General features: G+C 41.1%; 1 protein-coding gene and 1 pseudogene across 1 annotated transcript in view; one reads left to right on the plus strand and one right to left on the minus strand.

Moving 5' to 3' along the window:
* Positions 1-12680, minus strand: part of DPP4 (dipeptidyl peptidase 4) — an 83909-nt gene that overhangs the window by 56201 nt on the left and 15028 nt on the right. Inside the window, exons 3-5 of the mRNA XM_054723315.1 lie at positions 5221-5316; positions 4730-4821; positions 3392-3472 (exon numbers count right to left, since the gene is read on the minus strand). Coding sequence (XP_054579290.1) covers positions 3392-3472; positions 4730-4821; positions 5221-5316 — 269 coding nt within the window. The remainder of the gene's footprint in view (positions 1-3391; positions 3473-4729; positions 4822-5220; positions 5317-12680) is intronic.
* Positions 297-930, plus strand: LOC103283371 (mitochondrial fission 1 protein-like; annotated as a pseudogene).

The raw sequence follows: 12680 nt of genomic DNA on the forward strand, positions 1-12680 counted from the left end.
ATTCACTGAATTTTTATAGCTACTTAGGAGTGATCATTACTTCTTAAAAATATCTTAGAAGTAATAACTGATCTTTCTGGAAGCACTAACTCAGTCATGGAGAAGCCATGGAGTAGGATCTAAAGAACACTGCATAGCAGACCTTTCAAGGAAATGGAATAACATTAGACTAATTTTCTTTGTTGTTCCGGATAGATTCCTTGAGCATTGGTTAGTCACAAAATTTATGCTGCACAGAAAACTCTATTGCATACTCTGGGAAGTGAAATAGAAGATATAGTTCTCGAAGTGGTTCTCCCCTCCTGCCAGTGGGCCATGGAGTTGGTGGCACAGTAACGTCGGAGGTGTGAGGATTGCGGGGCCGGCGGCCATGGAGGCCGTGCTACATGAGCTGGTGTCTGTGGACGACCTGCTGAAGTTTGAAAAGGAATTTCAGTCTGAGAAGGCAGCAGGCTCGGTGTCAAGAGCACGCAGTTTGAGTATGCCTGGTGCTTGGTGCGAAGCAAGTACAACGATGACATCCGTAAAGGCATTGCACTGCTGGAGGAGCTGTTGCTCAAAGGGAGCAAAGAGGAGCAGCAGGATTATGTCTTCTACCGGGCTATGGGGAACTGCTGGCTCGAGGACTATGAAAAGGCCCTAAAGTATGTGTGAGGGCTGCTGCAGACAGAACCCCAGAACAACCAGGCCAAAGAACTGGAACGGCTCATTGACAAGGCCAAGAAGAAAGATGGACTGGTGGGCATGGCCATTGTTGGAGGCATGGCCCTGGGTGTGGCGGGACTGGCTGGACTCATCGGATTTGCTGTATCCAAATCCAAATCCTGAATGAGACTGCACCTCTGCCTCTGCCCAGGGATACATGGGAGCCCATGGAGAACACTCCGAGAGGGGCCCATCCATTCTCGCTGTGTCCCTTTCTTCTCCTGCACCCTGTCACTGTCCTCTGTGGCCTCAACCTCCTCTCCCCTTGGATCTGTCCTCTAGCCCCAGATCGTGTGCTTTAGGATGAGTGTAAATAAAATTGGGCTTTGACTTGAGAAAAAAAAAAAAAAAGAAGATATAGTTCTCTACTTTTAATAATCTTATATTTTAGTGTTTTGCAATAAATTTATGAAGAAAGTAAAATAAGCTAACATGTTAGAGAGTAAATGGTGCATTGTGGGGGAACAGAGTGACAGAGGGCAATGTTAGACAGAGTGATCCAAACCAGCCTGGACCTGAATTAGTAAAAAGGGAGAGCCAGTTGATGATTGGGGAAAGAAAGTTACAGAAGAAAGCAATAGCAAATGCATTGGCCCATAGGTAGAAATGAAAGTAATGTTCGATTAAAATAAAAAGCTGTGTATTTAAAGGTTCTTAACTTTGGATCATTGGGTCACCTGGGAGTCCTTAAATCTATCCATGCCTGGGCCCACCTATGGGTATGTGAGGATCATTGGTGAGGGGTAGGTTGCTTGCATCTGTATTTTTAAAAACCTCCCAGGTCATTCTAAGGGGCACACAGGAAAAGCACTGGCCAACCATGGTGAATGCAGAAAGTGGTAGGAGATGGGTTCTGACAGGCAGAATGGAGTCCAATCACACAGGCTTCTGAGGATGCTGTGTTAGCATTTGAGCTACTCTGAAGGTGATTGGAAGCCAATGATAATGAGGATTTAAGCATAAGCATGCCATAATCTGACTTAAAAGGAGCTCTTTGGATACTGCCTGAAAAGCATGGATGGTTGGAGGAAGGAACAGAGTGAAAATAGCAAAAGCAGTTAAATATACATGTATATTCCAGTAACATGACAAATACAAATTACCAATGAGGGTTGTCCAGCTAAGGTCCACAAGGGAATACATCCATAAGAAAACTCCAAATTGCACCTGCTCAACTTGGCTACATAGTAAATTGAGTTGGCAGTTACTATTCCATTTCTATCTTAACCTCACAGTCTTTATATGTTAGTCTTTAACATGGACCAATGTTATTCAGTGGTTCTCAACCTTGGTTGCTGATTAGAATAATCTACAGATTGCAAAAAATAATAGTGATGCTGGCTTCACTCTAGAGACTTCAATTCATTGATTTGAGGATTTAACTTGGACACTGAGAATTTTGTAAAACTCAAGTGATTTTAATACATAGACAGCAGTACGAACCACTGAATTAAACAAACAATAATCCATTAATAGGGAACAGATGTGCTAAAGTTGGCATAGGATTCTGATTTGCTCATAGTTGATAAGTTTAGCAAAACACAGTCATCTAGTCTTCATGTCCAGGAAATGGAGCCCAGCACAGTGAATCCAGGGTAAATATTATGATTGGGAGTCACCGTCCCAAAATAGGAAACGGAATATGGGATGGTTTGCTTGGCCCGAGTACAGCAGCATTGGTGTTTTAGATAAGGTATTTATACTAATATTTATCATTTATTCTAGAAAACAAGCAGAGGTAGGGATCCCCAGCTTGGTATTTCTTTTCAATGCAGGATATCTCTACAGGTTTTTAGTTTTTCTTATGTCTCACAACTTCCTATACTTCCCATACAGTTGTCAAATCCACGAATAACCAAAAAGCTGCGGTTAAAGTTACTGGTGTTTTGCAGCCATCCCAAACATGAAGAGGATGTGTGATCAAACTGTAACCTTTCCATGATTGTGGGAGAATTTGATATGGGGCTGGATAACTGGGGGAAGCTGAGTATTCTTACAGGGATGGGGCTCCCCTTTAGAATGGGGTGTATATGGTGGGACAGGCAGGCTGGGGAGTGGTCTGGGTCACCTTGCAGAGTCTCTTCTGAAGGAAGAGAAATTTAATTTTTAAAATATATTTTATTGATTTTTTTTTTTACAGAGAGGAAGGGAGAGGGATAGAGAAACATCGATCAGTTGCTTCCTCTACACCCCTTACCGGGGATGTGCCCGCAACCAAGGTACATACCCTTGACCGGAATTGGACCTGGGACCCTTCAGTCCACAGGCTGACACTCTATCCACTGAGTAAAACCAGTTAGGGCAAGTTTGATTTTTTTCAAAGCAAATACTTACTGAGATTTTTATTACATGTAAAGCTGAGACATAGAAAATAAGGGGTTATATTACTGGATGTTCATGTCAGACATGCAAACTTACTTTTCAATTATAAGTTCTATTTTGTTATGTTTTTAGTATCTATATTATATTACTTATACTTTTTAGTATTTGAAAACACTCAAATAAATGTCTTTTAAAACATGTTTTGGACTTATGAATGAGAAGCATTTCTCCTCTTCAGGCTAAATTTATGTGCCTGCTATATTACTAGGTATCAATCTTAAATGTACATATCCTGGAAATAAGTTATAATATAACATACTCTTAGGATTCTTTAAATGTCACAATAAGAAAACATTTATTTTACCTTCACATAGTTGTACTCTAAGAGAACAAACCGTCTATCAGGAGACACTGAATAATCATTTATAGAATGTCCAAATTGATCCTGTCAATCAAGTAGAAAAGAGAACAATTAAACAATTTCATTTAACTGCCATTTATCGAGCAGTTACTATGTAGAGGGTATTACTCTAGATATGTGGCTTGTGCCTTGAGAGCTTCCAATCTGGAAAAGATGGCACATTCCCCCACACCAATGACCATGATGAAAGGTGGATGGTGATCAGGGTTAGAGAACAAGGGAGGGAAGGATTAATTTTAACCAAGAAAAGACAGCTGTGAGGGTGGGGATCAGAAACAGAGAACTTTCTTGGTAGGGGGAACAGCATAAGCAAAAAGTGTATGCATATTTAAAGACTGTCTAAAGGTTAGGTGTAACCTGAATACAGTATATGGTATATCAGATGAAGTATAAGCTAAGAGGACATAAAATTCTAAAAATAGCTGGGACTTAAATATAAGAAGCAGAAATATGACTATTTTTGCATATGGATTTGCTAGAATCTTATCTGTTTTTTTTACAAAGGTGCTCTGGTGACGCAGTAACTGAGATGAGATGAGAGGGGTGGTCTCAGCTCTGGATGTGGGCAATGCAGTGATCTGGTTTACGGTATGGAGATAGGGACACAAATTAGAATACTCACTATCACAAGATGAAACAAGCCTTGAACCAGGACTCTACAGTGAAATTGAAATCTGAGAGACACTTGAGAGGTTTTGTTGATTAGCTAAATATGGGGAGGAGTCAAGGAGGATTGACTTGTAGGAGAGCACTATTTACCAAGATAGGGAACTCAGGAGAGGAACAGGATGCTTTCAGTTTGCTAGGAGAGTGAAGGGGAAATAACTAGTTTAGTTTGGGGTACTGAGTTTAAAATGCCTGCAGACCATTCATATGCAGAAGCAAGCAAGCAATTAGAAATAGAGGTTTAGATCATGAGAGGAGGTTAGTGTTAAACGTGTATACTGGAGAATCAAGGCCAGAAAGAGAATGCTGAGGTTGTGGAAGGGCATGGAATTTACTGAAGAAGAGCATGCAAAGTGAGGAGAGGGGCCAGCAATGAAGACAGAGCCCTGAGGACACTTACATTTAGGAGTATGGGCAGAGGAGGAGGAATCGTCAAAGGAGACTAAAAAGTAGCCAAGGCAGGGAACATTCCAAGAAGGAGAGAAAGATCCACTGTGCCATATGCTGCAGAGAGAGTCCAACAGCATGAAAAGATAGTACTCAGAATTTAAAAGGTTATGAAAAAAATCCCCAGAATTTCCTTAAAGTCTGAATTAATTATGTGATTAAACATACAAATGTACTGTTCTCCAAGAAAGTGGAGCTGTTTCCATGGTCAGCATTGAATAGCAAGATATTATTTTCTTGTCTGTAGAGATATTCGTGGTCTAAAGAGAGAAAATGACCAGATCAATATTTCAAGTTGCTATTAAACATCTTTGTAAGTTAAAAATTATGCAATAAAAATTTAAGATTCAAGTTTATACAAATACTAAATAAGCATTTCTAAGTTTAAAAAGCATTAAGTGATGACTATTACACTGGTATGCATTCACTTGTCCATCATTTTTTGTGAAGGTTGCAATTCACATTTAAATTTTATAGTACATACCAAAGAAATAAGCTGTCTAGCTTAACTCCCTTTGCACCCTTAAGTAGAAAAAGATTCTCTCCTATATGGTTTTAAAAAGCAAGAATATCGTCTCAGTGCCAGAAAAGTGCTCCACAACCTAATTAGTATGAACATAAGCATAAAAATCTGCCTCCTCCCCCAAAAAAATCCTTACCTGAAATCCACCGCAAGTTGTAGTTCCTCATTCTAATAGTACTTTTTAAATAATCAGTTAGCGTGTAGGTCCTGCGGCTATCAGCTGTAGCATCATCTGTTGGTTGAAAAAAGAGCCAAATGTTTAGTAAAATGGAATAATCTAAGTTTTGCATAAAATAAACAAATGGATCTCTACAATATACTGGTTACAATATACAAAAATACACTCACAAAATGCAAAGTACATTTTGAAAGATTTCAAACTGGTTGGACAGAGTAAAAAACACATTTAACCATTAAAATGTAAGTATGTGTTTCACCATATATTAGTGACCTTCATTATGAAGGTCTAGATCAGTGATGTTCAATGAAAATATAATGTAAGTACACTTTCTAGTGAGCCTTATTAAAAAATTTTAAGATGAAATTAATTTTAATAGCATCTTTTATTTAACCTAATATATCCAAAATATCACCATTTTAATGTGTAATCAATATTTAAATGCTATTACCAGGGTCTTTAACATTATTTTTTTAATGCTACATCTTTGAAATCCAGTATATAGTTTACGATTACAGCATATACTAGTTTGACTAGGCCGATTCCCAGTCAATAGCTGCCTGTGGCCATGGAGTAGACAACAGAAGTCTAGATCATCCTTTCTTGAGGCCCTGAGGTCCTCTCTCAAGCTCTCTCCCAATGCACAGACCTTTAAGACATGCTCATTACCCGATTCAGGGATCTTTGTTTGTATGGTCACTTTTCCTTAACTTGGTGGAAGTTTTCATGAAACCTTGTCCTTGATTCTATAACTCTTCAGCTGTCCTAACTCACTGACCATTACTTTTTCTATCTCCTATTTTGACTCTATTTTTTCTCCATTGACCTCTAAGGCAGAAATGCTTTGATACTCAGCTTTCAGCTTTCTGTGCTCTCTCTATATATTATTCCTTCCAGAGAACTCTGAAGAATGTGACTTCCTGAATTTGGGGCATATTTTCCATTTAAATAAATGACAAAATCTGTACTCATTACTACACTCCAAATATGTTTCCCATGATGTGTTGGAGTTTCTTAGTTGACTTGTCCCCTGCTTAATCCTATATCTACCTTATCTAAAAGTATTGTCTTCCTTCCAAAACTAGTGTTCCCTAGAGAATTTGTGTGGTTTTAAATTTTTTACTGGTGACCCAAATTCAAAATATGAACATCATTTTTGATGTCTCCCTCTCTTTTACCATTATCCCCATCCAAACAATCCTAGAGTCTTCCTGTGAAATCTTTTTTCCCAGGTATCCCTGGCATAGGTTTCTCTCTAATCCAATCCCTCCACTGCACAGCCACTAGAATGGTTTTTCTAAAATGCCACTTTCCTCCTGGTGATCTCTTCCTCAAAATCTTTCAATGATTGGCCACTGCCTGCAAGAAGATTCAGACTCCTCAGCCTGGTATTTGTGGCCTCCACAATCTAACATGAGACTCCCTTTCCAACCTTATTTCCACTTTCTCCTGTGTGAACCTCAGCCACACTGATCTGCTTACTGAACCCAACAGATCTTCTGAGGCCTTTCTGCCTCTGTTTCTTGTCCAGAGCCACTTCCCTGCAATGTCTTCAACTGCTTCCTTGGCTCTCACAATGCTCCACCCTCCAATTCCCACCTCTTCACGGAAACTTCAATTCTACCTTCTCTGACTTTTGCCCCACACTGCTCATTTGGCTCTTGTAACAATAATCTGTACTGATAACTGTTTTTCCAGGCCTACCAGCCTACCTGTGTGGTCTACACAGGTAGGCCATGTAGGGCTTTATTTATTTATTTATTTATTGCGTCAATCTTAGCTCCCAGCATAGTTCTATGCCTTAGTAAGTAGGCACACACAAAAAAAGTTTTTTGTTTGTTGAGTGACATAGGATATCTTCCAATAAGCCTAGTCAAGACAATGTGATTCTTCTTCCTCAATCCCAGATCTTCCACTGATGACAAACAGCCTAAAGTCTTTTTTTCTAAATTCTCTACTGCTTCCACAAGCAAGCAAACATATACTTACAAAATCAGCCACCATCGCAGTATTCCTACAGTGGCAATTCTTACTCTTTGGGGATTGTAAAGCTAGGAATAGTTAATTTTTTATAGCCTGTGGAAATGTTATTCTCTTATGGGAAATCTTCTTTCAAAATATATTCTTAAGACTTTATTTCTTTTGATCTTATCACACAATCTTGATTCTGCCTATAAAAGCTTTAGTTTTAAGTAGATAAAATTGCCACACTTCTGCTTTATTACTTCATGGATTTAAACCTAGTTTATTAATTAAGTAAAAGAGGTTTGTTTTTTTAGAAAAAAAAAACACCTTTCTTTTTTTTTTTTTTCAAAATCAGGTTTGCATTTCACCTCTGAAAGTTAATAAGATATTTCTGTTTGTAAGCAGAAATAGCAAATGAATAAAACCAGCCTTTGGATTTGGCAACATTCAAACAAGAGTAAAGCCTCAGGCCACAGAAAATATTATGTGAAACTTACATTGGACTATAAAACTACAAATCTAGATTTGTCCACTAAATGCCCTCAGTTGTTTGTATTCATCCACTCAGTCTTTCATACATCAATTAGCTAGGAAGTGAGTACTAAAAATACTGTTGAGAATATATAACCTGCTACCAAGAGATATTAGTCTAAAATATACATAACACACATCCCTAAATTAGTATAAATCAAGTTATAAATGGTTATAGACATTTGCAGTCCTAATATTATCTGCTAATGCTTATATCTAGATTAGAACCTACCTCACTTTTTAACATATATAGCAATGGACTGAATGTTTGTGTCCCATAAAAATTCATATGTTGAAATCTAAACCCCAATGTGATGGTGTCAGGAGATGGGGCCTTTGGGAGGTGACTAGGTCATGAGGGTGGAGTCCTCATGAATGGAATTAGTGTCCTTAGAAAAGTGACTCCACCATGTGATGACACAGGAAACGGGCCATCACCAGACACTGGACACTGAATCCGCCAGTGCCTTAGACTTCCCCATCTCCAGAACTCCGAGAAATAAATGTTTGTTGTTTAGGTCACCCAGACTATGCTAAGCTGATACAGCAGCCTGAATAGACTAAGCCATATCCTATATAATACAGTAAAAGGCTAATATGCAAATCCACTGAACGGCAGAACAACCTACCGCTATGATGTGCACTGACCACCAGGGGGCAGACACTCAATGCAGGAGCTGCCCCTTGGTAGTCAGTGTACTCCCACAGGGGGAGCGCTGCTCAGCCAGAAGCTCTGAGCAGGGCACATAGCTGGCTAGCATAGTGGTGGTGGCGGGAACCTCTCCACTTCCACAGAAGTCGGACATCCCCCGAGGGCTCCCAGACTGCCAGAGGGCACAGGCCAGACTGAGAGACCCCCTCCCACCCCCCGCCCCCGAGTACACAAATTTCATGCACTGGGTCTCTAGTATATAAAAAGCAGACATATCCCCAGAGAACATCTATCACAGATTCTTGGTTTTGTAAGAAGAGAATGAATTGAGTATCTCTAATTAGATCACACACGGTATTTACCCAGGTTTCCCAGAATAATACAATTACATCTGAAATATTGTTAATTGAGGTAAAATTCCCTGTGCTGTCACCTGCTGCCTAGAGTGCTGCTCTTCACATTCATAACGGGCCTCTCACTGAGCACGTACTTGCCCTCCTCAGACACTGCTGGGCTCATTTTCCATTGGGCCATAGCTTTTCTAAAGCCGTCCTCTCTACCATGCTCAGCCTCCTTTCTGCTCATAATGGGCCCAGCGTGATTTTGACCCGTCTGCTCATGTTCCAGATATCAACATGGATGCCACACACTTGCTATGGCCCATGACACCCATGCCAGGCTCAGGCCCCCCTTGTTGTGTGTTGGTTCACTCAGCTCCTTTACAGTGACCCTGCGAGTCAGCTTCCATATCCTGGCTACCCAGCCCAGAACAGCGCTGCTAAATTGGAGCAAGTAGAGCAACAAATGTTCCTTGTTTTTTGCCTTGCCATTTGATAAGCAGTGTGCATTGGAAGACACGTTTGAAACATCTAGCTAAGCGAGTTCTGTGAGATGTGAGTGCCAAGTCCAGGTTTTGACCTTTAGCAAGTTCACAGCTTGCTGCCAAGTTACAACCTATTCTGTCAAACAGAGGACATGCCCACGTGTCTCCTTCCTGTCTACTTGCTCACTGACAGGGCGCTGCTGCGGCGACAGATGAAGGGCTTTGGCTGCTTGTGTGGTTTTCCTGGTGGGCCTGGGACATGTCGTTCATTTGACTTATCAGTTCAAAGCACTGTGCTGGCCAAGTAGAGCAGTTAATCATATGTTATCCGTCAGCATATATAGAAACTCTCAGATTCACATTAAAAATAATTTAAATTTTCTTCAATTTAAAAATTAAAAAAAAAGGTTAACAACTTTATATTCTACTTCTTTGATGAGAGCAACCATTAGGTTGAACCATATGAAAATGCCATTTTTATCAGTCAAAACTGGTAGAACAGCAGCTTCTAAAATGGTTCAACCTGTCCTGGCTGGTTTGGCTCAGTGGATAGAGTGTCAGCCTGCAGACTCAAGGGTCCCAGATTCGATTCCGGTCAACGGCATGTACCTTGGTTGCGGGCACATCCCCAGTGGGGGGAGGCAGGTGATTGATGTTTCTCTTTCATCGATGTTTCTAGCTCTCTCTCCCTCTCCCTTCCTCTCTGTGGAAAATCAATAAAATATAAAAAAATAAATTAAATAAAATGGTTCAACCTGAGGATGAATTCTCATCAAAGTGTGTGGACACCTAATGAATTCTTGCTGTGGGATCAAAATAATTTCTGAGTACAAGTATTTCCAGAATCACAAGATCCAAGTAAGAGAGTAATGTAGTCCCACAGAATATTCTTGCTTTGATCAGTTGTTACTTTATGGCTACAGGATATTTTGAATACTTTTATAATCATTAATAATAAACTTTTTTGTCTGTATTAAGCTATGATATATAATATTTCTACTTCACAAAGTTAAACCGTTTTAGTAAATAAGTGGCTAATGAAATATGCTCTTTATACCTCATAAACTCATAAAGTTATTAAACATGGGAAAAAGATATCTGGTTATAAAAGATATCTGGTACTTGTGTTCCAGACGGTAATCAGTTATCAATTTATATTGATGCTAGGGAAATAAAATGAGTGTTACTTTAGAATTTGATCTAGCAAAATAGCAGCTTTGACACAGGGACAAAGGAAGAAACATCAAGAAGGCCGAAGGAGAAATTGACTAGAAGGTTCCTCATATTCTGTGTGTCCAACAGGACATGAAGGCTACCACCCATCTATATTGATTCAACAAATCTCAGTAAGGGGTTGGGTCCCTAGTGGCTTTGAAATCAGAAAGCCTGGATTTGAGCCCAGGTCTAATTCTCCCTCTGAAGCCTTGGGAAAATTAACAAGTCTTTCAAAACCTTACTTTTTAAAACCTATAAAATGAGAATAATAGCATTATCTAGCCCATAGGGATTTGCCATGATTACATGAGATAACATATGTAAATTGCTTAGCTCAGGACTTAAAATTCAGGAAGCCCTATGTGCTGGGCATTCAGGACATAAAAAATGAATAGAAGAGTCTCTCCTCTGGAATACCTAGCAGTGGTGCTGAAATTAAATAATAGCTATTTAGTTTCACCATGTTTATATCCCAAATGATCCTAAGAGCATTACATTGGAAAAATATCTAGGACAAGTACAATCTGATCATTTGCTAAGTGCTAATGAACATTACTTTCTCTCATCGACATGTCTAATACCATCCATAGCATCCATAGTGGGAGTCAGCTGTACGGAGGGAAAGTGTTGAAGTTAGGGGACTTAGAGGATTTGTGAAAGGTGATGTTTTTCTGATTACCATATACAAGATGCATTATAGCATACTAGTGGTGCAGTGCATGAAATTCTGTGCACGAAGGGCAGGTTCCCTTAGCCCAGCCTGCACCCTCTCCAAATGGGGACCCTTTGAGGGATGTCCAACTGCCAGTTTAGGCCCGAATGTGGGATTGGGCCTAAACTGGCAGTCAGACATCCCTCTCACAATCTGGGACCACTGGCTCCTAACCGCTCACCTGCCTGCCTGTCTGATTGCCCCTAAACCCTCTGCCTGCCTACCTGATCACCCCTAATTGCCCTCCCCTGCCGGCCTGATCTCGCCCCCAACTGCAGGCTAGGTTGCCCCCACTGCCCTCCCCTGCTAGCCTGATATTGCCCCCAACTTCCCTCCCCTGCCGGCCTGGTTGCCCCCAACTGCCCTTCCCTGCTGACCTGATCACCCCTAACTGCCTCTGCCTGCATGATCACCCCTAACTGCCCTCCCCTGAAGGCCTGATCTCGCCCCCAACTGCCCTCCCTGCAGGCTGATCTCGCCCCAAACTGCCCTCCTCTGCCGGCCAATTTAGTTCTGATTGGTTGGCTTCTATACCAGTCAGCGTCAAAAGCTCCACCTCCTAGACAGCCATTGGCTCCTCACAGTTCACCCAGATTTGGTTCTGATTGGTTGGTTTCTATGCCAGTCAGCATCTCTGGGCTTATCAATGGGGCCTGATCAGAAAGGCGGGGCTGATCAGCAGCCATGGTGGAGGCCTGGAGAGAAATGGAGGAACGGCTGCTGGCCAGGCCGAGAGAAGGAAAGGCAAGTGTTGTTCAACAGCTGCCACACAGGCTACAGATCAGACCCTGCTTCTCTCTTCAGGCCTCTCTCTGGGCATGATTCGCAGCCCCCTCAGCAGTCAGTGCTGGGTTACCACACCTGCAGCTGCAGCAGTCAGTGCTGGGTTGCCACAGCATCCCAGAGCTGACTGCAGGACTGACTTCTGGTGGTCGAGCCTCCAGTTGTTGTGGACTCAGAGTTTTTATATATTAGGATAATCACAATAGTCAGATTTACCTTCTCAGTAGAAGAAACATCAAGGTACCTCCAGTGGCCTCTGAAAAATGCATTGCCATCACGTTTTTTCTGTGGTTGGAGCTTGTAGAATTTACTCTAAGATCAGAGTGTCAGATGACCAAATTTTTCTTAAGGAAGTTATTAATGTATTTCAAAGGTCTACTCTGAAAGGCCAACAAATGACACAATGCACATTTCTCAGAATAGTAATAATTTGGAATAAAGGGAACAATTTAATGGGGTGGGTGTTGTCTGTTATGAGTATAGCCTCACCTCCTCGCCCCCATCCCCTTTTTACTCTACTCCAGTGATGGCGAACCTATGACACGCGTGTCAGCACTGACACGCGTAGCCATTTCTGATGGCACACGGCCGCTGAGGCGGCCGCATGCCAAGGATGAAACATTTGCTGCTCCTGAGGATGAAACATTTGCAAAATAATGTTTTTTCCTCAAAGTGACACACTACCCGAGTTATGCTCAGTTTTTTGGCGAAGTTTGACACACCAAGCTCAAAAGGTT

This window comes from Eptesicus fuscus, chromosome 11, assembly GCF_027574615.1.
Source record: "Eptesicus fuscus isolate TK198812 chromosome 11, DD_ASM_mEF_20220401, whole genome shotgun sequence".
Classification (NCBI taxonomy): Eukaryota; Metazoa; Chordata; class Mammalia; order Chiroptera; family Vespertilionidae; genus Eptesicus; species Eptesicus fuscus.